At 40.3% G+C, this 26,912-nt stretch overlaps 1 protein-coding gene across 2 annotated transcripts in view; it reads right to left on the bottom strand.

Moving 5' to 3' along the window:
* Window positions 1–26,912, bottom strand: part of DSCAML1 (DS cell adhesion molecule like 1) — a 262,572-nt gene that overhangs the window by 167,584 nt on the left and 68,076 nt on the right. For both annotated transcript variants that reach the window (XM_018562869.1, XM_018562871.1), the window contains exon 3: window positions 22,697–22,843. In XM_018562869.1, the coding sequence (XP_018418371.1) occupies window positions 22,697–22,843 (147 nt within the window). The remainder of the gene's footprint in view (window positions 1–22,696; window positions 22,844–26,912) is intronic.

The raw sequence follows: 26,912 nt of genomic DNA, 5'->3' as shown, positions 1-26,912 counted from the left end.
ACCTTCATACTTCGTTTGGCCTTCTGATTGACACAACAACAGTGTGTAGAGAGCTTCATGGAATGGGTTTCCATGGCTGAGCAGCTGCATCCAAGCCTTACATCACCAAGTGCAATGCAAAGCATCGGATGAAGTGGTGTAAAGCATAAGATAGTTCTTAAAAACCTAAAAAAACTTAAAGTGACATTAAAGTTAAAAACTTTTTCCCCTCCCCCCAATGTTAACTAAAGCACTTACCTTAAATTATGTCTCTCAATCCGATCTTCCTCTTCTTTCTTGTCCTTTTCAGCCTTCTCTCCAAGAATGTTGGATTCCGAGTCTGCTGAGTGTTATGGTACCACCCTCCAACTCCTACGTCACTACAGGACTCAGCAGTGATGTAAGGGTTGGAGGATGGTACTACAGGACAACACTCGCAGAATTGTTGAATGCCAAAGAGATTGATGGAGATTGCAGCACTGAAATGGAGGGACCATTCATCTGTTTTCTTCTTTACCTGACAGAGTCCTTTTAAACCTCTCTCTCATTAAATTGACAGGGGGAAACACAGACATTCCATGTTGTATTTTATAAAGTTAAAAAAAAAATGCAAATGTATTCTACACACCCAATTGGGATTCAGGTACATTTAAACCTAGAAGTTTACCTTTAACATTTGGTTTGTACACAGTATACATGATATATATCCATCCAACACTCACTCCTTCACATAACCTAGAATCACTAATTTCCTCAGAATGGTCCAGTGGCCATCTAACGGAACACAAATAGATAATTCATCCCTCCTTCACACTTTTATTGACTGTGACTTCTGTTTTCATTAGAAAGGCCCCTGGCATCCCATGGAATGTAATCTTAATAATTCAAGGATCCACAATAAACTATGTGCAGTGATTAGTATGTGCTGAGGGAGAAAGGAGGAGAGACGCTGATTTCCAACACCTCGCTTGGTTTCAAACTGAATTATTTATTACAGATTAGATGTAAACGCACTGTTCCTTGCTCGCAGGCTCTGGAACCACTTTCAGCACAAAAAAGGGCTGCCTGCTACTAAATCAGCAGGGATTTCTGTCCCAGAATTGAAGATTCCTGTCCATTGTGTCTGACTGCAACGGTGCGGCTCTGAATTACAGGCACTTTCTGTGGTGCTCTTTATATTTTTCAGAGGCAACATTTCCGCGTTTATATGTAATATAACACTTTCTATAGAGTGTCTATTCTTTTGTAGATATAAATAAGTGGAAAAAATGGACTGAAATGAAACATGCAGTAGGTAGTGAGACAGCAAAGAAAAAGAAAAAACTGTCACTCATCCCACATAGGGAATTCTACATGGACCCTGGAAATCACATATTGTATGTAAAAAAGACACCGTGGCTGCAAAAAAACAAGATGATGTCCCCTGCATAAGAAGACATATGCTACATATGATACTTACCTCTCCTGTGGGCAGTGAGTCATTACCTTGCTGCCTTTAAAAAATATCTCCACCGAAGAATCTTCAGCATTCAATGCACTTCCGGGAGTGTTGGATGCTGTACTCCCCACTGCACTCTGTGGTTCCTCCTGCCAGGCCCAACCGCAATGCTGTTTCATGGCTGACAGATGGAATCAGAGCATCTGCAGGGGAGCAGATATTCAACACTTCCAGCAGAGTTAAAGATTCCTCAGGAAGAGAAAACAGTGACAGACTTTGGAAGACAGTGATGTTTGGACTTATCACCTGCCAGAGAGGTCAGTATCATATGTCTTCTTTTGCAGAGTGGCAGCATTATTATTATTATTTTTTGCAACAACACTTTTGCTTTAAGGGCTTGTTCACACCCCTTTCTGCACATTCTGGATGCGTTTTTGACGTGTTCTGGTGCATTTTTTGTTGTTTTAGCATGGGTTTGGGGTTGGGTTTAAGCATGTTCCTGTGTGTTTACATGTGTTCAGACTCTCCCGTGCGAAAGTACACACTGCTGTACTTTTTTAAATGCTCAGGAACTGAACGCAATGGTGTGAACTAGCCTCCTTAAAAACCATTGCATTACTGTGTATGCGTTTTTGGTGTGTTTAAAAAAATGCACCCGACTGCAAATGGTGTGCACAAGCACTAACACTATAGTTAGCAAAAACAGAGAAATGTATTAAATGTATTCAATTTATTACATTCCAACAGAGGCAGAAGTGATGGCAGTTTTCAGAGACTTGACAGTGGCGGAAATGAATCCCCTTAACGGAACCACTAGCATTACTTCAACGCTGTAAGGGTTTTCACTTCTTTGCTTAAAATAAAAAACTTGTACAGGTAGAAATCTTTAATGTATCAGACACCCTGAATCCTGATTCAATAAACAATACTCCATACATTGATGTTGTTTAACTGAATACATACACCAAGGGGCATATATCCCCACACAGCTACCTCCTCATGTATCACTTGCCCCTCCCTTTTAGATTGTAAGCCCTCACAGGCAGGGCCCTCCTTATCATCTTGTCTTGAATTGTATTGTGATTGTAATGTCTTCTTTATATTATAAAGCGCTGCGAAAACTGTTGGTACTATATAAATCCTGTATAATAATAATAATAATAGTAATAATAATAATAATAATAATAATAGTAATATTATATATAAGGTGACATTCACCAAACACTCACTACAGATGAATCTTCCTGATGCATGTGTTTTAAATGAGAGTGATTGAGTGATCATTTGCTGAAAGTCACCTGCACTGTTTTATTAATTTGCCCCTTTGTTGGTCACTAATAAAGTTGAATCTTCCTGTTGCCTGGGGCCATTATAATTAGTGGATTTGATTGTGTATTATTTTCAGAGGTTAAATATTTGGGAGGAGAAGTTAAAGAGATAGTTTAGTGTTTATGTTTTGTGAGGAGATAGTTTTGGAGGTAACTGTTAAATCAGGCTGGTGATATGCCCATGCAGAGAAAAGCACTGTTTCGATTTAATGGGCACCTCTCCAAAGAGCACGTGCTCACATTTTCTTTATTTCCACAGTGCTCTGTTCAGCTTCTTGAACTAAAAGAAATAACTGGCACTTCTGAGTATGGTGCTTGATGATTGTACTTGGTCTGATAAATTGGGATAGGGAGACAGTTCACAGCCCTGTGTGAGTCATGACCAGATCGGCTGAGAGCTAACACAGGACTTAAAGTGATATTAAAGCCTTTTTTTTTTAAATTAACACAGTAGATCCATTCTTATTTAATTATCTTTTTTTGTTTAAAACTGCCCCATTTCATGTATAATTTGGAGGTTTCCTTTGCAAAGTAGACACCCATGCATGTGCACTCCCAGCTGGGAACTAAGCTGAGCTGTGTGCATCCACCGGAAAACACAGCGCTCAATAGGCCCCTACTCCCGCCTCCTCCCTCTTCACAGCAAATTAACAGGTCGCTGCAGCAGCCTATAACTGCCCTGTCCGCACTGACCATGGGATCCCTGCTCTACAACCTGGATCTTCAGGGAAGCAGCAGATCATCTTGGAGGTGAACAGGACCAAAAGTAAGTGGGGGGGCAAAGCCAAGGTTCCCAGGAGAGAATGCATTAAGGTAAAAAATGCAGAGCCTTTAGTACTACTTTAATTTCTACACTCCTTACACGTAAATGGAACAGCAGGGAACAGAGAAAAAGAGCGTTTTGCTCAGATTTCGCTTAAAGAACTATGAGGTGAGTGATTTCCACTCGTCCTCATAGTTAGAGCTGACCTGTGACAAAGAAGATGTCACAGGTCGGTTCTATTGATCGGGAAGTGAGCGAACACATATCGTCGCTCGCTCACCTTCCGATCATCTCCCTGCAAAGAGCGGTGGCTGTCAGTCACCACTCCCCACAGGGATTCCCCCTCCCCTCTCCGATATTCCAGCGCTGCCTGGAGGAATGGATGGGGGATTGGTCGGGCACAGCTTGCTCTGTCTCTAGATAGGCAGAGCCAGCTGTCGCTCACGCAGCTGGGTGGATCTCGACAGTATTGTCGGGATTCGTCCCGGCTGCAGCGCTCTCAGTATATCGTGGGCAATAGTCCGCCATATACTGAGCTTCGGGTCCGGAGGAGGTTAGTATATGTCCTCCCGTGACCCTAAAGAGAACGATGGGGAAAAACACTTACCTCATAGCTCTCTTTGAGGCTTCAGTGCAGGAGGAAGGTTAGCTGATGGAGGGGGTGCTTTAGTGTTTAGAGAGATTTATTTTAATTTTAGAACTTCACCACTTTAAGTAGTTTTTGATTCTAAAAGCACCACACCATGAAATAACAGTGGAAAAAATAATCAACTGTTCCAGTCACCCCAGCTAAGTCGGATCACACAGTAGCCGCTAGTGCATCCTCTCTTTAGTACCTGGGCATGTCTGATAATTCATAAGTGCTCCACTTCTGTACAACACTAACACAAAGCTAGCACAAGTAGGTGATCTGCCAATGGGTCATTGTTAGTAACACACATTTAAATATACCTAACACTAAACATCCAGATCACTCAGTTTACTAGAAACAGGAAACCAACGTAGAAGATCACTAAAGACCTTCAAAACCACAACAACTAAGACATACTCTATGTTGATATCTCTTTGTCAGACAATGCACACATCTGTTTGAGAAAGGGAAAACATTAATAGAATGGAGAACTCAGAAAAATGATTGAAGGTTTGCTTGTATGAATACACAGTATCAATGACAGCCTAAGTCATTACTCTGGTGGCACAGCTATTTATCAGTCCATTTGCAGCATAACAAACAGTTCCAAAATGCATTAAATAACCTCAACTGCACTTACAAGTATTCAATGATTATGTACCACTAGTAAAATAATGTACATACAGTATGTCTATATATAAAATGTTGTAAATAAACTTTATACATCTCCGATACGAGTATGTATACACAACACTACAGTAATAGCTAAGGGACAGCTTTTCTAAGATCTTAAAGATACCATACACCATTAAACCATCTCTGATCTAATGTATAATCTAAAAGACACCCTGTAATGCTAGATCCAACTGTGTGAGTTTCCAGATTTGAGTTGCCACTGCCAACTTTTTTTAGGTGCAGGCTCCACAGATTCACTACCTATTGAGGCACTGACCTGGAACTAGCATATAAAAGTTTTGACCAGATCAGTTACCACATGCTTTTGCTGGGTCAGCGATTAAGAAAGTACTGAAGCCAGAGACAGGGAACTATCATTTTCTAAAAGGTGACAGTAATGGGCGGCTACATATTTCTCTCAGTGAGGGTTTCTTTTAATGACAGCAGCTGTATAACAAACCATAAAGAGACAGAAGAAAGGCCAGTTCCTTAAACACTTCCTACGTAGCATTTTTATAGGCTCAAGTAAAATGTATGAGGCTGCAGCTTATAATTCTTAAAGAACTGGAAATGTCACTGAGACCAATCATAATATTCAGCAAGCAACACTTGAATATTGATTGCAGAATGCTTGTAAAATGGTTGAAAATGTTTCAATTTTTACACTTCCCATGCCCTGAACTTTCCGGCTCTCATGCAATGCAATTTATATTTCTAAACTGTCTTAGCCCCCAGATTGATTGTTGCCCCTAAGAAGCTCCCTTGGATCCAAGACGCCTTGACTGAGACCCAATGCCAAGCATCAGAAGAGGTAGGGGCTTTATCTTAACTTGTGCAAAAATCAATATACCAATATACTAGCATTCTAGGGGTGATACAGGTGCAGGAAACTAAAGTTGCCTGTACTTTAGCACTGTTACCTCAGCAATGTTTCAGGACAGGACAGACTGACTTGGCTTAGAACCACTATATTGTCAAAAGTATTGGGACACCCCTCCAAATCATTGGATTCAGGTGTTTCAATCACCTCCATGGCCACAGGTGTATTAAATCAAGCACCTAGCCATGCAGACGCTTCTACAAACATTAGTGAACATTAGTGAACATTAGTGAAAGAATGGGTCGCTCTCAGGAGCTCAGTGAATTCAAGTGTGGTACCGTGATAGTTTGCCACCTGTGCAATAAATCCATCTGTGAAATTTCCTTGCTACTAAATATTCCACAGTCAACTGTTAGTGGTACTATAACAAAGTGGAAGTAATTGGGAACAACAGCAACTCAGCAGTGAAGTGGTAGGGCACGTAAAATGACAGAGTGGGGTCAGTGCATGCTGAAGCGCACAGTGCGCAGAAGTCGCCAACTGTCTGCAGAGTCAATAGCTACAGACCTCCAAACTTCTTGTGGCCTTCAGATTGGCACAACAACAGTGCATAGAGAGCTTCATCAAATAGGTTTCCATGGCCGAGCAGCTGCATCCAAGCCTTACATCACCAAGTGCAATGCAAAGCGTTGGATGCAGTGGTGTAAAGCACACCGCCACTGGACTCTAGATAAGTGGAGACGTGTTCTCTGGAGTGACAAATCACACTTCCCTGTCTGGCAATCCGATGGGCGTGTCTGGCAGTTGCCTGGAGAATGGCACTTGCCTGACTGCATTGTGCCAAATGTAAAGTTTGGTGGAGGAGGGATTATGGCGTGGGGTTGTTTTTCAGGGGTTGGGCTTGGCCCCTTAGCTCCAGTGAAGGGAACTGTACAAAGTCCTGACCTCAACCTGATAGAACACCATTGGGATGAATTAGAGTGGAGACTGCGAGCCATGCCTTCTCGTCCAACATCAGTACCTGACCTCATAAATACGCTTCTGGAAGAATGGTCAAACATTCCCATAGACACACTCCTAAACCTTGTGGACAATCTTCCCAGAAGAGTTGAAGCTGTTATAGCTGCAAAGGGTGGCCAACTCAATATGGAACCCTACGGACCCTAAGCACCAAAAAAATGTCCAAGAGTCCAAAGTTATTACTAATAAAATTGGTTCCAAGCAGAAAAATAGCCAGCACATTTCAGGGGCCACACATACTCCCCCTTCATCAGGGCTCAGGAATTTTACCTGTGCAAAAAATTGCCTCAGATAAACATATATCAGACAGATCTTTGGCTTTCTGCTTGGAACGGCTTAAAAAGGGCAGCTTATGCTAGGGCTAATATGTGCAGCAAAGGAGAAAAAAATGTATGAAATATCCTTATAATAAACCTTTACCTAGTTTCTTAATATCTAGAACAACTACAATTGTGATTAGAGCCCCCCTGGTAATCCCTTCCCCCATCCTTTCTAACCTGTCTTGTTGGTCTTCTCAAGTTAAGAGAAACCTCTCTTCTTTCTCTTCTACTTGGCCACATATTTTAGGTCTGTTCCAAGCTTCATATCTAATGGTGAGTGTTGAGAAGCCCTGGTTAAAGGAGAGCTATGGGGTTAAAGCTTTTCCCCATAGTTCTCCTTAGGGTAACGGGAGTATACTGAGACGCCGCAGCTGAAGCGGATCCCGACAATTATGTCTGTATCCGCCCAGCTGCGTGACTGACAGCTGGCTCTGCCTATATAGAGGCAGAGCCAGCTGTACCAGACCCCTCCCCCGTCCGTTCCGTCAGTCAGCGCTGGCGGATCGTAGCGGGGAGGGGGGAATCCAGCCCCTTCCCCTGTCATGGCAGAGGTATGTGTTCGCTGGTATGTGTTCGCTCACCTCCCGATCTACTAAGCCGACCTGTGACAGTCTCATTGTCACAGGTCGGCTAGAACTATGAGGTGAGTGGAAAGCACTCACCTCATAGTTCTCCTTTAAAGCCTGTTTCTTCTCCTATTTACACACATGTACACTGTATTTCCAATGCAAGCAGCAAGAAGGCTCACTAATAGTCCTTTTCTAGGTTCTCAAAGTGTTATGATTGTATCCATCCAGACAATGTTCTTATGCCAAGACAAATTTCTAAGTGCATTTTTTACCAATGTAATTAAGATATACAATACTGACACATTATCTGATAAGGTTCAGTTCACAAAAGCAGAACGGGGGCAGTTTTTCATTACCATACATTATCTTTTTTTTTACTATAGAAAATGGATTTTTCAATTCAGTAAAGGAATTACTGCATGTATCAGATGAACATATGGCATGGATGTAATATTTACTGCATCTGTGTTATTTTATCAATTTTAGAGGAATATTATAGGTGAAAGTCAGTTCACAAAGATAGTGGCACGGGTTATTTCCGCTAGCTAGCTCCTGGCTTGCGATAACCGCCAGTTTCACTGAGGCATCATTTGAGAGGAACAGGAAAAGGACCACTTTGAAGTGGTGAAAAATATTTCATAAGATAAAATAACGATTCACGAGAATTTAAGACTTTTCACAGTGAAATGAATAGTTATTGCTATTAGATAATGATTTCAAGTCTAAGGGATTTTTCTGTTTGTGATCATAAAATAAAGTAACAAATGGAGTTCAATAACTCTTTCCATCTTAGTAAACTAAGTTTATAGTGGATATGGGGCCAAGCTTTATTATTGGAAATTATTAAATGGTAAAAGTAATGTTAGAATGTTATACAGTTTTATTTTACAGTTATACTTTTTCCAGAAAAGGTTTAAATTTTGCTGGCCAAACACATCACTTTATTTGAACAAGGATCCAAGCATACCTAAATCTAAGGATAAGTACGCAAGCTTTCTTAAGCATTTAATATCTGCCATCTTTCTAAATGTTAGGACGTTTTTATGAAAATTCTGAGGCCACTGAGACCGTCTGCAATCACTCAAGTTGCTGAATGGAGCCTTTTACTGCACAGAAAAACCCTTCAGTTCTGCAGTGATAGCATTTGAACTGTATGTGGTGTTCTGGGATAGTCTGCAGCACACACATGTACCAGGTCATTCCTCAAACTGGCAGAAATGAACCTACTCTTTAAACATAGTTTAAACATTTTATAGCAATACATCCATCAAATTATAGGCCACTAAAGATTTGTTTCCAGAAAGTATTCTATGTACAGTACTTTTAGTATACATCTCTTTATTCAGATCAACCATCCTTAATGACAGTCTTACCTTTGAGTAGCAATAGTTGACCATTCAAACCTTTTGCAACCATTCATTGTAATAAATAATCTGAAGGGGTCAGTTGAAGTCTGTAAACTACTTATATACAGCTATAAAGAGAAACAATCTCAGATAATTATTTACATGAATAGGCAAATTGGGTGTTTATTTCATTACTTTAACCGGATACACAGCACATACACTAGGAAGTTAGAGCTACCGCACTTCACAGCAAATTAAATATATGGAAACCTCAAAGTAAAATGGCAACAAAAACAGCTGCACTTGAGAAAAAACGTGTGAGAGAGAGAGAGAGAGAGAGAGAGAGTAATATGCATAATGACGCAGTATTTTTTTTTTTAGCTTCAGGTAAAAGGCTTCTTTTCAGCGTATTCCAGTCCTCAGTATTAGAGAAACATACAAGGATTAAAATGCTTAGTGTTGCTGACTAGATGTGTACACAGGTAATATTTCCGGCAAGGTTTGGGCACAGATTCTTAGCAATGTTGTCAGAATACCTACACAAACATTCAGCATCTCTGACAAGGAGTATAAAAGGTAGTTCATTCTCCAGACAAATGCACAAACATCTTAGCGCACAGCCAGAAGGGTCACAGATTTATAACAGCGTGTGATAAGTCATAAACTGCGGAAAGCTTATTCTCAGATTGCATGTTTTAGCTTTAAGATAACAGAGGGCAGACACATTGGTCAAGCAATACAGCCATTCACAGGAACAATGGTTTTGGAATACTTTTAAATCATTGTGATAAGCCATCTCGGTCCAGAACACTGAAACAGTATAAACTACATATCTTGCTCTACTGTGATATATACAGTTAAAATTTATTTAAACCCTAACAATGAACTTCTCATATATGTTACCTTTTTGGCCTGTTAAATATACCATCGAAAGCATTTTGTTATTTTTTTTAAAAGTGCTAAATATTACTTGTTGATCCAGCCAAAAATCTTGTGAGTTGATCATTTCCTGTGCTCTCTGCCTGTGCTGCTTTCTTATCAGTTACATGATTCTTAGCTTTATTGGTGGACTACAGTACACCTTCCTATGTTGTGAAGAAGAGGAGAGAGGGTGGTGTTCTGTAGCTGTACCCTAGAATGAGAATGCTGTAACTACATACAGTAGGAGCAGCGTTGTACAATGGGACAGGAAATTTGTTATTGGCAGGATCACTAGGTGAAAATATAGAAAAAAAAAAAGCCTGGAAAAAGAAAACTCAGCCACCACAACTAATATATTATAACACAACAATATTATATTTTTGTTCTTAGGCTTTGATATGTTTTAAAAATCAAAAGTAATTATTTTTAAGTTACTGCTACATAAATGTATATTTAAATCCATTATGATAATTACGCAGTTAAAGCCGTTGCAGAATTGATTGGCTTATATATGTCCTATTCTCAACTGGACTGGGCAACAGTATCACATCTATGGGTTCCGTCAAGACAATGCCAGCCAACAGTGCCCTTGGGAAATAACAATTTGACAGGTTTACAGACCCTTTCCAGTTGCGGCTGTTTTCCCCAAGATAAACTGGCACCAGGTGGTGTCCACACATGCCTCCTGCCATGCTCCATAGATTGAAAATGAATGGGCTTCACTGTCAGTGAGCTGACCTGAAAGGCATTTTAAGGCAGAGAAACACGTCAATTCTTTAGACGCTGTAGCAGGCTGGTCCAGTAGGGTAAAGATTTCCTTTTTGGTATCAATGTAGATGCTGCTACATTGTGGTATGACAAGCTTCTTGGAAGTGGATATTTTATACTATGTGCCAGTGATCAACTTTGGTTTGTGAGTAAGTTTTTACTACTTGTATCTATTTATTGAATAAACACACTTGATGAAGAGAAGGTGTTGTCCTGCTGTTCTTTTAACAATGCAGGTAAGCATGAATCTGTGGGGGGCAAAAACTGATAAATGCACTTTATTTGAAAGTGCACTTAGCCTTTGTACACTTGATATTGTATGCTTCAGGATGTTTTGGTGCAGTCAGACAATACTAATTGACTAGAGCTAATGTGACATTTTTTGGGTCTCGACTTTGAGAAAATACTGATCAGTGCTTGAAAAGGCTGAGGGGAAACTGGAGGTCTTACTTATGATGCAACAAAAAGGGGGGAGGAGTTACGCTAGTGTATAAACTAATATACCAATCTACAGGGTTTCAAACAACTATTCACAAAAACGTTCCCCCAAAAATTAGAAATCCCTTCTACAAAGATTGGTTCAAAACAGGTAAATCAAAATTATTGATACAATATTTAATAGTAGAAAAAGAGAGAAAGACTACTTGACACTCCACGGTGAGATGCGCCTGGCAAGATTGGAGACGGGAGTTTACCCGTAAGGCGCGGTAAGCCACCCGCTAACCTTCAAAGCAAAGGCATGATTTTAGTAGCCATCCAATCGAAACCATATCACAGTCAGTTGTGCTCCGTCACCTCTATTTCACAAGCCGGCAGGCAGTAGGCAGGGTGTTTGTTCCTAACTGGACTTGTATAGGGGATGAGCAAGCAAATGTGAGTATCTCATATGTCCAGAGAATCCAGGGAAGCTTTCCACACGTAACCCTTGACGCGTTTTCTCCCCACACCTGGGGCTTCCTCAGAAGGGCGTGTGTGAGCCTTTCTCTCTTTTTGCACAGTGCGGCCGCACACGAAAGACCAAAATCTTAGAAGAAGCTTCCATTTCAGTCACTGAAACCCACGGAGTATCTTGTGCCTTTGCAAAGTGCTGGGAGAGGGGCATCCGCAGCTCCTGCCTGTATTGAGGAGCTACATTCTTTGACAGTAATACCGTCTTATACTGGACACCTCTCCCAAAGTCTTTCTTCCATCTTTACACACAGGACTCTAGCAGGTTCATTTTCCTTAGAGCTCTTTGAACTGCAACATATGTGAGTACATTCTCTGATACATTGTTTCTTTTGAAAAGTACTTCAATCATCCAGAAACCTGCATAGATGGTCCTTTACCACCCAGGTGGTTTTTTGGCAACAATTGTTATAATCATGCAGGATATATCCAGTGGAATGTTTTAAGTGTTTTTAAATGTCTCTGGTACATGAGTTTATTGTATATGTCTTTTTCTACTATTAAATATTGTATCAATAATTTTGATTTACCTGTTTTGAACCAATCTTTGTAGAAGGGATTTCTAATTTTTGGGGGAACGTTTTTGTGAATAGGTCTTACTTATGGCCAGTTTTTGGATTCTTTTTTCCCTCCTTTCATAAAAAAGTCTTCTGGCTTGTTAAGGACAATACAGACACTTTTCTTTTCTGCGGATTTGTAATCTGGGGCAGGCTTATTGAACCTTTCATAAAGAACATTTTTTTCCACACAAGCTCCATACCAGTGACAGAGAGTACACAAATTATTTGTATCAGCGACAGAATCTGAGCTAGTTCATATTTCTGACAGCTGCTGTTGATCTCATATAGATGCTGTTGATGAGCCTGTACACTACAGAGATTCTGCCGGTAATGAGACCAAATCATTTTCATAATAAAGAGGTGAAGATAAAAAAAAACTGGCATCCAAACTTAAATATACATCACTGTACTCAAAATGTTGAGCAGAGAAAAAAAAGAATACAGTTTTTTGGAAAACATGTGCAAGTGTAAAGCTAGCCATGCACAGGCTGATTGAATCTCCACTTCCAGCTATTGTATTCAGGCAGCTACAGCATCCACAGCTTTCTAAATATCTAAACAGTGATTGCAACAGATAGGGCACAGTCACTGTTAAGGGAGAGAGTTTTTACACAGTCCAACACTGCACATGCACAAACGAAAATCCGTCCTATTGATCGATGAAATTTGGTCAGTTAGTATTGCTGACGACCGTAAATAGAAATCGACATGTGCATGATGCGGTATTTGAGCAGAAATCGAAAGATGGTTCGATGAGGGCACGAAAGAAATCAAACGATAATCGCAAGGTGTATAGCCAGCTTTAGACTGGGTTTCCATTTGATATGTGACAGGCGATATTTATTAAAAATATTCTCTAAGTGCATTACTTTTTACCTTTATTAAATGCTTAGTTTTCTATTGCACTTAGACCTGTGCACCAGGCACAGTATTGTTACATGAAAATGTAAGACCAGCCAGTTCAGGCAATTTCATTTTGGATAGCATGTGGAAGGCATTGGGTTCACCATCCAGAAAGCGAGATATAAAATCTGCAGCAAGACAAAGACAGCAATAACAAGGTGGTCTACCTTATAAATGGGGTCTACCTTTCCCTTTTTAAAGAAGAAAAAAAGCATTTTTAATTCTGTTGGAGGTTGGAGATTGGAGATTTTCCCTTAATTTCTGTCAGGACAGCAGTTGGGGGTAAATATTTTAAACAGAGCTCCAGCTAGCAGTAAGGGCCGGTGCACACCTAGGCGACACCTCACTGCACGGCAATTGTGCACCAAGGTGTAGTCGCCAAGGCGTGAACCGATTATTTTCTAATGGCACCCCAGTCTCGCCGGGCAGATTGCACGGTTTCCCGCCATGATTCCACCCATGCTTCCAAACACGATTGTAGCTAAAACAGGTAAAATGTACCTTTTTTCTGCGATTGCCGTGCAGATGTCACCCCATTGAAATCAATGGGGCAGCGCAGCAATCGCTGCTTGCATTGTGCAGGACCACGCGATCCCGGAGGTCTGCTCCGGGCCTTAAAATAAGACAGGAGTTCTAATCATTAGCCTCTCTATCCAAAACTAAAAGTGAATGTTTTGGCTGGACATATGCTTTAAGGTGTCCATATCACTGAATCCTATAGGCTTTAAAATATATTAAAGGAGAACTATGAGGTGACTGATTTCCATTCATCCTCATAGTTAGAGCCGACCGTTCACAAAGAAGCTGTCACAGGTTGGCTCTATTGATCAGGAAGTGAGCAGAAACATGCACCGATCTACTCACTTCCCGATCGTCTTCCGGCAGTGAGCAGTGACTGTCAGTCACTGCTCCCCGCAGGGATTCCCCCCTCCCCTCTCCGATCCTTTAGCGCTGAGCTCTGCCTCTAGATAGATAGGTAGAGCCAACGTCACTCACGCAGCTGGGCGGATCTTGACAGTATTGTCGGCATCCGTCTCGTCTGCGGCGCTCTCTGTATATCGCGGGCAATAGTATATCGTGGGCAATTCTAACCGAATGCCAAATTGTACAAATATATAAAAAATGGACAAAAACTGGGATGAAGAAACAGAGTTCACCAAAATCAGTTTTATAAAAAAATAACATTTATTATTCACATTAACATAGGCTAAAGTACATTACAATGGGTTTTGTCTAACAAAAAGAGTCACATATCCTTACCCAGGCACATAGGCATGTAAACCATATTAATTATGCAACCAAATTTAACTTTATACCTGTCATGAAAAGTCACTATTTCAGTGTGCCGAAAAGAATCATGTAAGATTCCATTTAAATAGAATGAGTAAATCCGAATTTATGCACACGTCTTTACTGTATCCAAAATTATCTCCAGATTGAAAATGAAAAGATATTATATACCATGCATCAATGACACATACAGTACATTGGTCTTCACACAATAAGTGCAAATGCTCAAACCGTTCTAGCTGTGCTTCTATAATACATTCCTCAGTTCCCACAGCAGGACACTTGTACTGTACTCACATTCTGGGCACTAAACAGAGTGGTTTGCTATGTGTTGCACTTGAGCACAATAGTTAATTAAGGTTGCAAACCTTTTTCATGGCACAGCTACTCTGCAGGACACCCACCAAATTTCACAGCTGGAATGGGCTATGGGTCCCTTTTGTAACTGCCTCACAATTTATTAATGACAGAGCACAGTCGCAAACCATACACTATACAGTAGAACTATAATTTACATCCACAAAGTTTGGTTCAAATGTGTTCCCTATATGTTTCCTACTATTTCCTAGTTCAAAGAAAACTATAACATATGTATGTAGTTCCAGTATAAGTACAAACAAGACTAAAGCATAAATGGTACTCATAGACATAGATGGCCATTGGCTGATATTGCCCCAATAGACAGAATCGGCCAGTGAATGGCCCATTTTTGCAATGCCCCACTGATCTTTTTGGACACCCTATGCCAATCATTAACAAAAAAAGCCACTGACCATTTTTGGCTTTTTGTGGCTGATATCCTATTACTTTTATCAGATGAGAATGAATATCTGGTGTGCATACAATGTTCACACTCATAGAAACAAACATTTATATCTATGAGAGAGTAAGGGAAGCAAAGAACTTATTGTGGTTGTGTTATCTACAAAGAAGTGACTGCCATTTACTGTCTGATGAATTTAAAGAGACTCTTACTCTAGAAAAAAATAACCAACTACTGCAGGTATAATGTTTAGGCACTTAGAATGTTCCTGCAGCACCTTTAGGAAGCCTTCAAAAATGGTGGAAATCCAAATCCACAGACATATATCTGACAGTTCCTAGTTGTGTTGAGGCTTGCTCACATCCTACTGCCTGCTACACATTCCTAATGGCTAGTGAAGCGGCCTTAAAAGTAATTGGTCAATAGCAATGTGAGGCGCGGGCCTTAGTAGCAAGCTCCAACACCACCCAGAAGTGTTGGACGTTTGCCTGTTAGACCGGTTCAGCTTTCACCCATACCTGAAGGCTTTTTCAAACTGCTAGAGTTGCTGTATGTACAACCACTTTTAGGCATTTCTTTTTTTTTCTAGGGACAGAGGGGTTGTTTACTAAAGCCAAACATGCTGTTCAATCTGCAAGGGAATTTGCACTTTGCAGGGGAAGTTACCCTTTATTTTAGTAAATGTGAGGAAGCTCTGCTAACTTCCAACCCCCAATTATGTGCAAGAAAAAATACAGTTTTCTTTAATTTTCTTTGCACACGATTGGGTACTCTTCGCAAAGTGAATTTTCACCACATTTGCCACTTAAGAGAAACTTCCCCTGCAAAGTGCAAATTCCCTTGCAAAAGTGAAAAACCTATTTGCCCTTAGTAAATCAGTCTCAGAGTGTCTTTAAAATGTGGAGTGTTACCTATATATTATAAAAAAGAAAACATCAGAGGAGGTCTACTTGCAAACTCTGAAGGGGGCCCTGTCCTGTCTTGGCCAGCCCCTATCAGTAGGTAAATATAAGAACATGCATCCGAATGGAAGTCCCGACCATGAGATCATGGTAAGCGTCCACGGTTGACAAAAAGCAAGCCAGGTTCCATAGATGCCATTTGGCTCTAATGCATTCAATACAATGACTTAGCTCCCACGCAGGGCCAACCAAAATAACCTCAGCACATCTATATTTACAAAAATGTTGCAAGGGATGACTACAAATATGTGGGGATGCTTATTGAATAGGCAAAAATGGGGAATAAGGAGCAACAATGTATTTTGAGAAAAAAAACAATAGGGGTTCTAACTTTCTATGAATCCAGTTTGCACGTTAAAAACAAGAAACTGTGGAATGTATTGTCCTATAGAGAAGAGCAATGCTCTTTCCACACTCATTCTTTCTCAGATTTTAGCCTTGTCCACTTTTTTTTGCTCATACAGCTACCTTTAGCGCTTTGTTTCTTTTGATCACTTTTTTTCTTTACCCATTATATTTTTTCCCACTGATCTTCTCTCTTCATGCATACAGTAGTGTCTGGCAACATTCTCCATCAATCACAGCCTCTACTTGGTGCCACTTTTCCTGCTTTGTTTGTTCCCTGCTCTCCTGTCATCTCTTCTTTCCTTATCCCTCCGTCTCTCCCTCATTTCCATGCACAGCTCATAACTTCATCTGAATATCTGAATTAACACAGCAAATGAAAACAACTCGCACCTTCCCTTTCCGTTTCCATGGTGATGAGATAAAAATCACGCCAGGCCTCACGGGGAAGATTGCTATGTGCCTAATATTCCTCCCCACAGCCCCAATACTCCTCTAGCCCCAAACTTCAACAGCATAGAAACTCAAGGGTCAAAGGGGGTCACTACATGAAAGAACAGCTTGTTATTTTGTATTCTCTTTTTTGGAATCTTATGAGATAAACAGAGGATGTAGAAAATAATTAGCCACCTGTGTAAATCATATTTAAATCTGAATTATGCAAATATACAAAATACATTGCAAATACATATCTGGAAACACAAAAACAATACTATTGAACTGTGTTATGTTTGTAAGGACTGAAGTATATCACAATCCTGAAGTGTACAGCTGCTTATACACATGCAATGGATGATGTCTAAGGCTATTAGTTATGACACACTGAAGTGATAACTGGGTAATAGCCAGCAGAGAAAGAAAGATAACAGAATTGAAAAAAAAATATGTCAGTGGTCTGATTGTTTCCTAAGGAACAGGCAACTCCACTTTGTGACAGGAAACAATACCGGCGCCTCCACGTGCAATATCGGCCAGTTGCAATGGTTACGAACACACTGAAGAGGCAGCTCCCACAGGTCAAAGGACCTTCAATCTGAGAGACAAAAAACAAAAAGGAGCGCCTCCATAGTGTAAAACTAATTTTAATGATAAAAACGCACAACTGTATTGTACTTACAAAAAGGTACTGAGGAAGGGGGCGTGCCCCAGAAACATGTAAACCGAGACCACACAGGGGCAGTGGATGCTGATGCTGTACATCTTTTCAGACATCCGCTGCTAGATGATCTGACATCCCATTGTTTTCTACATGCCTTTTTACTGCCGACTTTTTGTAAGTACAATAAAGTTGTGCGTTTTATTAAAGTTTGCGCTCCTTTTTGTTTTTTAACTCCACTTTGTACTGGAACCTTAAAAATGGCCTCCACACTAATCATTTTGTTCTGCTTTAGCAGTGACGTTTCTTTTCCTTTCTACTTTGAACTCTTCAGCAACAATCAGTTCTTACATAGTCTTCTCTTTAACCTATCCATAACTAACAATCATCTTTCCCTGTGCTCCTACAACCATGCTTAGACCCAATCTACCTATTCGCGCAATGGTCCATGATCAGATCATGCTTAGCCACCACTATCCCCTGCCTAGAACAAGATCCCACTGACTTTTCGCTCCTTCCCTGCCTCCCCCCTCCTTCTGCCTTCTCTCTTTCTCCTTGTAACTTGATCATATCATACTCTGCCTCTTTATTTCCTAACCAGTCAGCTCCTACTTTGCCTCTCCCAGTGTTCCATGGTCACCTACTGCTCCTCTCCACTCGGTGCCATGATCAATTTTTCTGTGCCTCTTCTACAGTCTAAAAAGTCCATGACCAATTGCCATTCTGCCTCTCCTATCTTCCCCTCACCTTTAAGCCCATATAGGCCAAAATTCAATCTTCTCTTTCCTCCCTTCTGGTCAAGGTCAAGGTCAAGGTTCCCACTCTGCCCTCGTATCAATGATGTATGACCAGTTCCCCTTCTGCCTTCTGTGCCCTTAGATCAAAGATTAATTTACGCTCTGCTTCCCCTCATGATTAGTTCTTAATTAACTTATAAATGTCTAACTAAACTATTGGGATGTAATGCGTACCATAATAACTGTTGTATGAAGAATCACTAGAGGCACACATTTGCAAACTGTTAATTTTAAATCAATAACAGTCACATGTTTACAATAGTGGTAAACCCCAGTTAAAAAATTGGACTGGCCATAACTCTGATGCACAGAAAATATAACTACAACAGTTATAGCAACACACATAAACATGGTCAGATTTAGAAACAGCTTACTTACAGAATGCATGTAAACTTTATGAATCATTTCTGCACATAAACCACTGGTTAAGACTGGCAATGCTATAGTCTGAATACCCAAAGTAACTATGCTTTTCAATTGATGCATGAAAGCTTTTCATTCATCTTAGAATACAATATACCCGTAACACTTTCAGTAAGTTTGACAGACGTATGCCATAGTTGATTCCTTTTTAATTTTATTCCCACACATATTAATTAAATGCAGTGAGAAACGATTATTCTGCCAAGCTACCTATTGAAGACAATATAAACTCTATAAGGTTAGCGGTATAACATAAGCAACTAGTTATCAAATTAAGTGATAGCTCCAAGGATGTCATGGCAGGGCCAGTGGAATAACATGCACATATATTTTTACTTTGTGTTAGTTGCTATTTTATTTTTTAACCACAATTAAATAAAACTAGTTCAACCAGTAATCTCCTTTAATAATACACAGATCTGCTAGTTTATTGCATAGTTCATAAAGAAAACATAAAGCTCTAGTCCATGTGTCCTTTTCTGCTCCCCTTCTCTGCCCCACATATGTACTTACCTAAATTACATCTTCTGTGTGATCTTTGCTGTTGACCTGCCTGGCACCTAAACAGTACTTGCACATGTACACCTAAACAGTATTTGCACTTCTGTCTCTACTCATCTACTCACTTCAATGAAAAGCCCATTCATTAGCCTGCCCATACATTTATCCTTAAAGTGAACCTGCGGCCAGGCTATGGGCATTCAATAATTTACATCATTTTAAGCATGCAGTAAACAAGGTTTTAAGCGATACCCTACTTACCTCTGTAGCTGCAGGAACTGTTGATCAATTAATCCTCGAAGTTCAAAGGAAAAGCAATGAAGTTATCCAAATTGTTCTCTCAGCAGGTCAGTTCACCCTGCTCTCACCTCCCAGCAATGACTCACCAGCAATCTAGCCTTAAAAATTTCATCTATATAAGGCCTGGTTCACACTTAGGAGTGAGCAGTTTGAAAAGCGCTTTAAGCCGAGGGGGGCACTTTTCACCCAAAAAAATGGGCTGAAAATCTCGGCTTATACTCGAGTATATACGGTAACTGCCCAACACAAGAAGTCCCATGATTTGCAATGGCCCTGGTTCACAACTGATCAGAAAAACGCCAGCAGAAAAACGCCAAGTGCCTGAAAAGATACAGGAGCTTCTTTGGGAAGTTAAAAGCGCTTCTTTGCCCCATAGACTTAATTGGAAATGCCCAAAAACGTGCAAGAGAAGCATGTTGCACATTTTCGTGAGCGTTTATGCGTGTTTATACACACGTTCTTCCATTGCCCCAATGGTTTATGAGCTGCCAATCAAAACCCATGTCTTCATGTACGTGCGTTAAAACACGCATACAAATGTGCACCAAGCGCATAAACGCGCAAATAACTGCATGCTGTTAATGCGCGTATAAACGTGCAAAAACAGTGGCGGCTAGGTGTGAACCCATTCTGAGCTGAGAGGGCCTACCTCAAGTCCTTCAACATGTCTGATGTGAATCTGAGGATACTTTTCTCCAAAGTTCCTGTAGCTACAGAGGTAGGTGAAGGCTTGTTTTAAATCTATTTTTCTATTGTGTTAGGAAATGTATGCTGTTTACTTTAAGCAGTAATAAGGGCAAGGAATGCAAAGCAAACTCAGTCAGTGCTTTTGCTGACCTATTCTCTAGCTGAATGTAATTATGTTTATAAAGTAATTATGTGATAATGTAACCACTGGCGGAACTACCAGGGTTGCAGCGGTCGCAATTGCGACCGGGCCCTGGCGTTCCGCCACTTGGGGGGGCCAGTAAGGAAGTAGATGGCCCCCCTGCGATCGTTCCGCTCCTTCCCTGTCGCACAGCCACCCGCAGCATGTACGGGCAGCTGTGCAAAAGGGCTGGAGACGCTGTCACTGATCTCAGAGAATTTGCTGGTCCCGCCTCTTAGGGGCAGAGCTAAGAGGTCTGTCTCCTCTTAGCTCCGCCCCCTGGCCGCCGAGACGAGGAAGAGGGCTATGGGCCTGCAGGAGAGGTATGGTAAGTTCAGAGTGGGAGTGGGTGCTGGGAAGAGAGAGAGAGAGAGTGTGTGTGTGTTGCTGGGACTTGTAGTCCAGCACAGCTGGTGGTAATCTGCATTGCTGTATGATGATTATACAGCAATGCAGAATAGCACCAACTATGTAGGACTACAGGTCCCAGCAATGCATTATAGTGGGGGGGGGGGATGCTGGTGGTATTCTGCATACCTTACTTTTATTATAATGTATTGTAATGTATTGCTGGGACTTGTAGTCCTGCAAAGCTGGTGGTATTCTGCATTGCTGTATAATCATTATACAGCAATGCAGAATAGCTCCAACTATGTAGGACTACAAGTCCCAGCAATGCATTATATTTTTAAGTAGGGATACACCAGTGTTAATACTGGGCATTTTCACAAGTATTCATACTCGTGAAAATGCCCCGATACTAAACGCAGATACCGGTGTTCTGTCGAGAACGCCGATCTCAGCATCTGCGCTTACACACAGACCAATATTATCGAGGAAACCGGGATTTATTCACAAAGTATTTTGTTTAAATCGTTAATTGTGACCGATAATAATATTCCGTCCATCATTTCCTGCCATGGACGGCATATCATTAACGGTCACAATTAACAATTACAAATGAATACTTTGTAAATAAATGTCGGTTTCCTCGTTAATCACGTCTGTACATAAACGCAGATACTGGGTCGGCGTTCTCGACAGAACACCGGCACTAAAATTTTAAACAAGCGGCTGCCTGAGGTCCCACGCTTGCTGGGGACCTCGGCAGCCTTCCTGTTAACCATGCAGTGCCGTGGGGGGGGGAGGGGGGAGGGGGCCTTCATGGTTTCTTGCACCGGGGCCCTGAAGGTTCTAGTTACGCCTCTGAATGTAACTAATGCTCAACATATCCTGGTACATTTTTCAGTATATGTGAACAGAAATTTCCCTTTAAACTGGAAGAACCAATAATGCCATAAGTTTGAATGCACATCATATAGGCTCCTACTTAAACAGGCAAACTGTTATCAACTAAACTACTGTTTCCATCATCAATACATTTGACAAGAGATAGAAACTGCAAATAATGCTGACAGTTTAGCTATTTCTAATTAAATGCAGTTGACCTAGGAAGCAAGTTGGTTAACTGTCAACGATGTTCATACAACATTTGTATAACAGACGTTACATTCTGTACAACATTCTGGGAAGCTTCATATTCAGCAGGCAGAAAACATTCTAAAACTGAAATGGAAGATAACATCATATTTTATGCAGAATACTGTACTCCTGTAAAAATAATGATAGCTAAAGCTCTTCCCAAAAGTGAAGATACATTTTTTAACTTTCATTTTAGAATTACAGTTGTCAGCATAGTATATATTTATAACAAGTCAATATTTTCACCCATATAACACTTCAATATTTTTCACATGTATAAAAATGTTTGTGTGTACACACAGATATATACAGTATATATAAATATATTATATTTTACATGTGTGATATCTGTACACATTAAATTACATTGATAAGCATATTGACATAATCAAAATTACTTTTTCATCTCAGTATATTTTACCTGGGTTGACCACAAAACCTCTCAAACCTCTCCTGGTCATACATGGGAAATTAAATTGAAGTGAAGTTTAAAATGGTGACCAGTTCAGCAGGATAAAATGGTTGAAAACTGAACTAGATTTAAAAAAAAAAAAAGCCAACCTACATGCCTACGTTGGAAATGTAGACAGATTACATCAGGTTTATTATTTGTTTCCAGTTAAATTTTACCACAAAAACACAGCACAAAGACTGTAAATTAAAACACTATGCTGGTTGTTTTTTTCCACCTTTGTGGAAACGTAGCAAAGGCAAATACAAAAACTGCCCAGGCTGGCTTTATAAATAGGTGAAACTGTCACAATCGATATTTCTCATGAAGAAAGTGGATATACATAAATTATTTTGTGTTATAAACAGACCATTATATGTTTTGCAGGTCCTTATGGACAACGTTGCTACACATAGCAGAGTAACATACCTGATATGAGGGACACGGTGTCCTTCTCCCAGGACACCACACTAACATACTCTTGCACAGATGGCTGAGTGAGGCACTTGAATACAGCAGCACTTCCACGCATGGCGCTCTGATCCTCCACCCGCACTGTGTACGGCTCCCTGAAAACTAAAACAGAAATGGTGGTCATCCTCAGCACTGCAAATCTATATCTACTTCTTACAGTATATGTAAGTACTACACACAGATGCTAAGTAGGGAAATCATTAAAAAGAAAATACTTAGGAAAATATAATATCTAAAGTCATCATTTTTTGTAGGTTTGGGATGTGACCATGTTTCATGTTACACCCTGAATATGGCTGTTACATGAAACATGGTCTGCAAGGTTAACTTAGAGTGATACTAAACTAAGCAGCTAAATCTTAAAAATGCATTCAAGTACTCTAATATTTGAAATGTATCTTATTTGAGTAAATAAATCGGCTGTAGGTCCTCAAATCCTCTCTGAATTAGTGCTGACACTGTCCTTCCTTCTGGAGGGGGGCTACTTTTGTTCCTCATGGTCCCTGTGTGTGTTGTAAAGTAGCCACTGCTCCAAGCTCACTCCAGTGAGGGACTAAAATCTCACGTTTAGTTTACTAATTTGTAGGGATGCACCGATATATCGGCCGCCGAAACATATCGGCCGAAAATTTGCACTTTTGGCATAATGCCGAAAGTGCCATTTTCTAGGGCTGTGCAAATTAACGATTAATTTCTCGATTAATCGTTAATCTTTTTGATCGATTAAAACTTTTTTGATCGATTACATTTTTTTTGAAACTTTCTGCACGAGCGCCAGCCAAGGCATTGGCCTATACACATACAGCACAGCAATGAAGTAATAAAATGAACTAAGATCCCACTAATCCAGCACGTTATTATTCTGAGTTGCCCCACTCAAGCGGCGGCCATATTGAGTGGGGCACGTGAGATGAATAACGTGCTGGATTAGTGTGATCCTAGTTCATGTTATTACTTGATTGCTGTGCTGTATGTGTATAGCCTAATGTAGTTGGATCTGTATGTGCGTTATAATTAATCGAAATTAATTGATTAATCGATTAAAAAGAATTTTGAATAATCGAACACGAAAATTTTAATCAGTAACAGCCCTACAATTCTCCTGCCGATACATCGGCGCATTCCAGGTTTCTTTCCTCCCCGCAGAGCGCTGCTCTGTGTCCCAGCCTGGAGGAGAGAAACTGTGATAGCGGCCGAGTGCTGTGAGCGGCCGGCGTCTCCACCCACACCGCTCAGCCTCCTATCACAGTCTGGCAGAGCGGTGTGTGGGCGGAGCCAGCGCTGTCACAGGAGGCTGAGCTCTCCTCCCTACACCTCTCGCTCAGCCTCCTGTGACAGCGTGTCAGAGAGAAGAGCAAGATACACACACTCAGCGATCAGTGATCGCTGAGTGTTTGTACACAATTGAGGACATGGTATGTTAACTATATCCTCAATTATGAGTGAATGGGAGTGATCTGCATCACCTCCTGTTCATTCGTAATTGTAGTTATACTAAACATACCATGTCCTCATGTTATCAATGAACAGGAACACTCATAGAGGATTCCTGTTCATTGATAACAGGCGATACAGAAAAAGAGATTGAGGACTCAATATCTTTTTCTATTTTAAAAGGGAAATATCAGGGGTCTGTTTAGACCCCCATTATTTCCCCAAAGCCCCTAAAAGTAATGTAAAAAATAAAAATATTTAATAAAAAATGAATTAATAAATAAAAATAAATATAAAAAAATTACAAAGTTTATAAAAAATAAATTACAATAAAATATTTGAAAAAATTACAATAAAAAACATTTTCGGTATCAATTTCGGCCTGACAATTTTTTTTAATTTCAGTTTCGTTTGGGTTTTAAAATTTCCATTTCGGTGCACCTCTACTAATTTGTATTGAGATTGTAGTCCATCACAGGAACAAGTTTGGAGAGATGGCTACTTTACAATACACACAGGGACTATGGGCAACAAAAGTAGCCACCTTTCACAAGGACGCACAGTGTCAGCACCAATTCAGAGATGATTCGAAGATCTAGAACTGAGTGATGCACAAAAAAGGTACAGTTGTGTTAATAGTTAAGGTAATTGAATGCATTTTTAAGATTCAACTCATAAGTTTAGTGTCACTTTAAGTAGTCACCTGCAATGGTAAGTAGAAAAGCCTTGGTCTTTAAAACAAACTAGAGTTTCATTTAGTTAAAAGCCTGGCTGAGGGCCATTAGGAAGCAGTGAAAGGGCCAGGTACTAGCCTGACATGCCTACTAAGGAGCTTTAAAAACAAATATACGCACGTATCAAAACAATGTAGCCACGTTGGTTGCATGCAGCCAAATTGAATTCAGACACTTCAGCTAAAGCTGTCCATGGTGCTGAATTCAGTTTTCCTGAACAAACCTACTTCATGCTTATGACTATAATACGGACTGCAGTGACTTTGTTACTTTTAAGAGTTTGACAATTACCATGCAAAACAAAAATACCAATAAAAAAATGATTTTTTTCTCCTAAGTCTTTCCTTTTCTGAATCAAACTCAAGCAGACCATTTACGTACCATATCTGGAATTGTGGTATTAACATATTTAAAGAGACCTCTGTCATTTAAAAAAATGCTGCAGGTGTAAAATGCAAAAACCCAGAGGTGTATATACCTACAGCAGCCTCCGAAACCCTCCTGTAAGGTCTGAATCCCTGCTGGCAAAGCTCTAAATCTTTCAAGTAGGAAGGACTTCCAAGGCGCTTGCACTTTATACATGCTTTTTTATTTTTTATTTTATTTTATGATGGATGCTCTTTACAACTGAACTTCAGGTGAACAGCTACATAAACTAACAAGCTAAACTCAAGGTAGATATAAAAACACCATACAATGCATGTAATTTTAAAAAAAATTACATTTATCTTTAAATACAACAATCGGAAGTATCTATCTTGATTTCAATCTACTTTCATTCCTCGCAGCACAGTACTCAGACAAGGGGAGGGGGGAGGACTAGAAGACATTTAGGTTCTGCAATGAGAACATGCTGACAGCAGGAGCAGAGCAGAGCTAATTACATAGCAGTGTGTTGCTGCACTTTCATTGTCCAATAAGCAGGCTGGGGAGGCGACAAGGCATTTCTTTAAAAAAATTTAAAAAAATGCATTTCAACTGTGTATTCAACTGTGTATTTAGGTGACCCCTGGAGTTTCAATTTTAAATGCATGGTAACTATTTACATGCCAAACAATTTTTTTTTTTTTTTTTAACATTCAGTCAATGTTAAAATCCAGGCACCCCTGCTAGACAGCACAGCCAGGATAGTAACCCTACTATTCTTTACTGCAGTTAAGGAATACAGCTTGGTCCTCTACCCTCCCCATGCTGCTGGCTGAACAGTAAAAGGACACATGTACAATATCATCTCTGTGCCCTCCCCTCTGGAAAGCATGTTCACACAGATGACTGGCAGCACTGTGCCAAGCAATGGAGACTTGCTTGTCTGTTTCTGCTACCCCTCCCTCTAACAGTCTTAGTGAATAGAAGTGACCGATATCATGACAGATTCAGACAGTCATGCTTGTTGTATGTAAATGAGCATCTTGTTGCATGTAATGAGCATCTGACTTCATTAAACATTTTGTATGCCTGCCTAAATAGCTAAAGGAACACCCAAGCCTGTTTGTGGAGATATGTAAAAATAAGTCAGATTACACAGCAAAGTATATATTAAGACATTTGGAAAGCGATATTCTGAATTTTTACTATAAAAAAAGTCAGTAATCTAAACAGTTCCTTCTCATAATTAGGATTAGGGTTATGGTTAGGTCTTACAGTGAGGGTTAAACTTGAACATAACATTGTCCACTGTTTCGTCTTATGTTTCTGCATTTATTTCCTCAGTTTTCAGCCTGTCCCCCAATGGCAGGCCCTGATTTATGTTCTAATGGTGGCTCCTTGGCTTGTAGGGTCCTATGGAGCTCTGCTGGAGCCACCCTTTCAAGATTGCTCCAAGGAAGGGAACTACAGACTCAACAAATAAATACACTGCCTGTGCCAATAGGAACAGGCAGCTCGAGAGATATAGCCACACAAAGACACGCTTCTGATTGACAGCAGCTTGCAAGAGCACAGCATGTGCTGTGGGGCTTTGATTTATGGGACATGAAGTCCCAAGGAAGGGGGATCAGGTTACT

Source organism: Nanorana parkeri, unplaced genomic scaffold, assembly GCF_000935625.1.
Source record: "Nanorana parkeri isolate BGI_ZX_2015 unplaced genomic scaffold, ASM93562v1 scaffold608, whole genome shotgun sequence".
In the NCBI taxonomy this organism is placed as follows: domain Eukaryota; kingdom Metazoa; phylum Chordata; class Amphibia; order Anura; family Dicroglossidae; genus Nanorana; species Nanorana parkeri.
The sequence above is the reverse complement of the archived record's forward strand: the minus strand, read 5'-3'. Positions and strand labels throughout refer to the sequence as shown.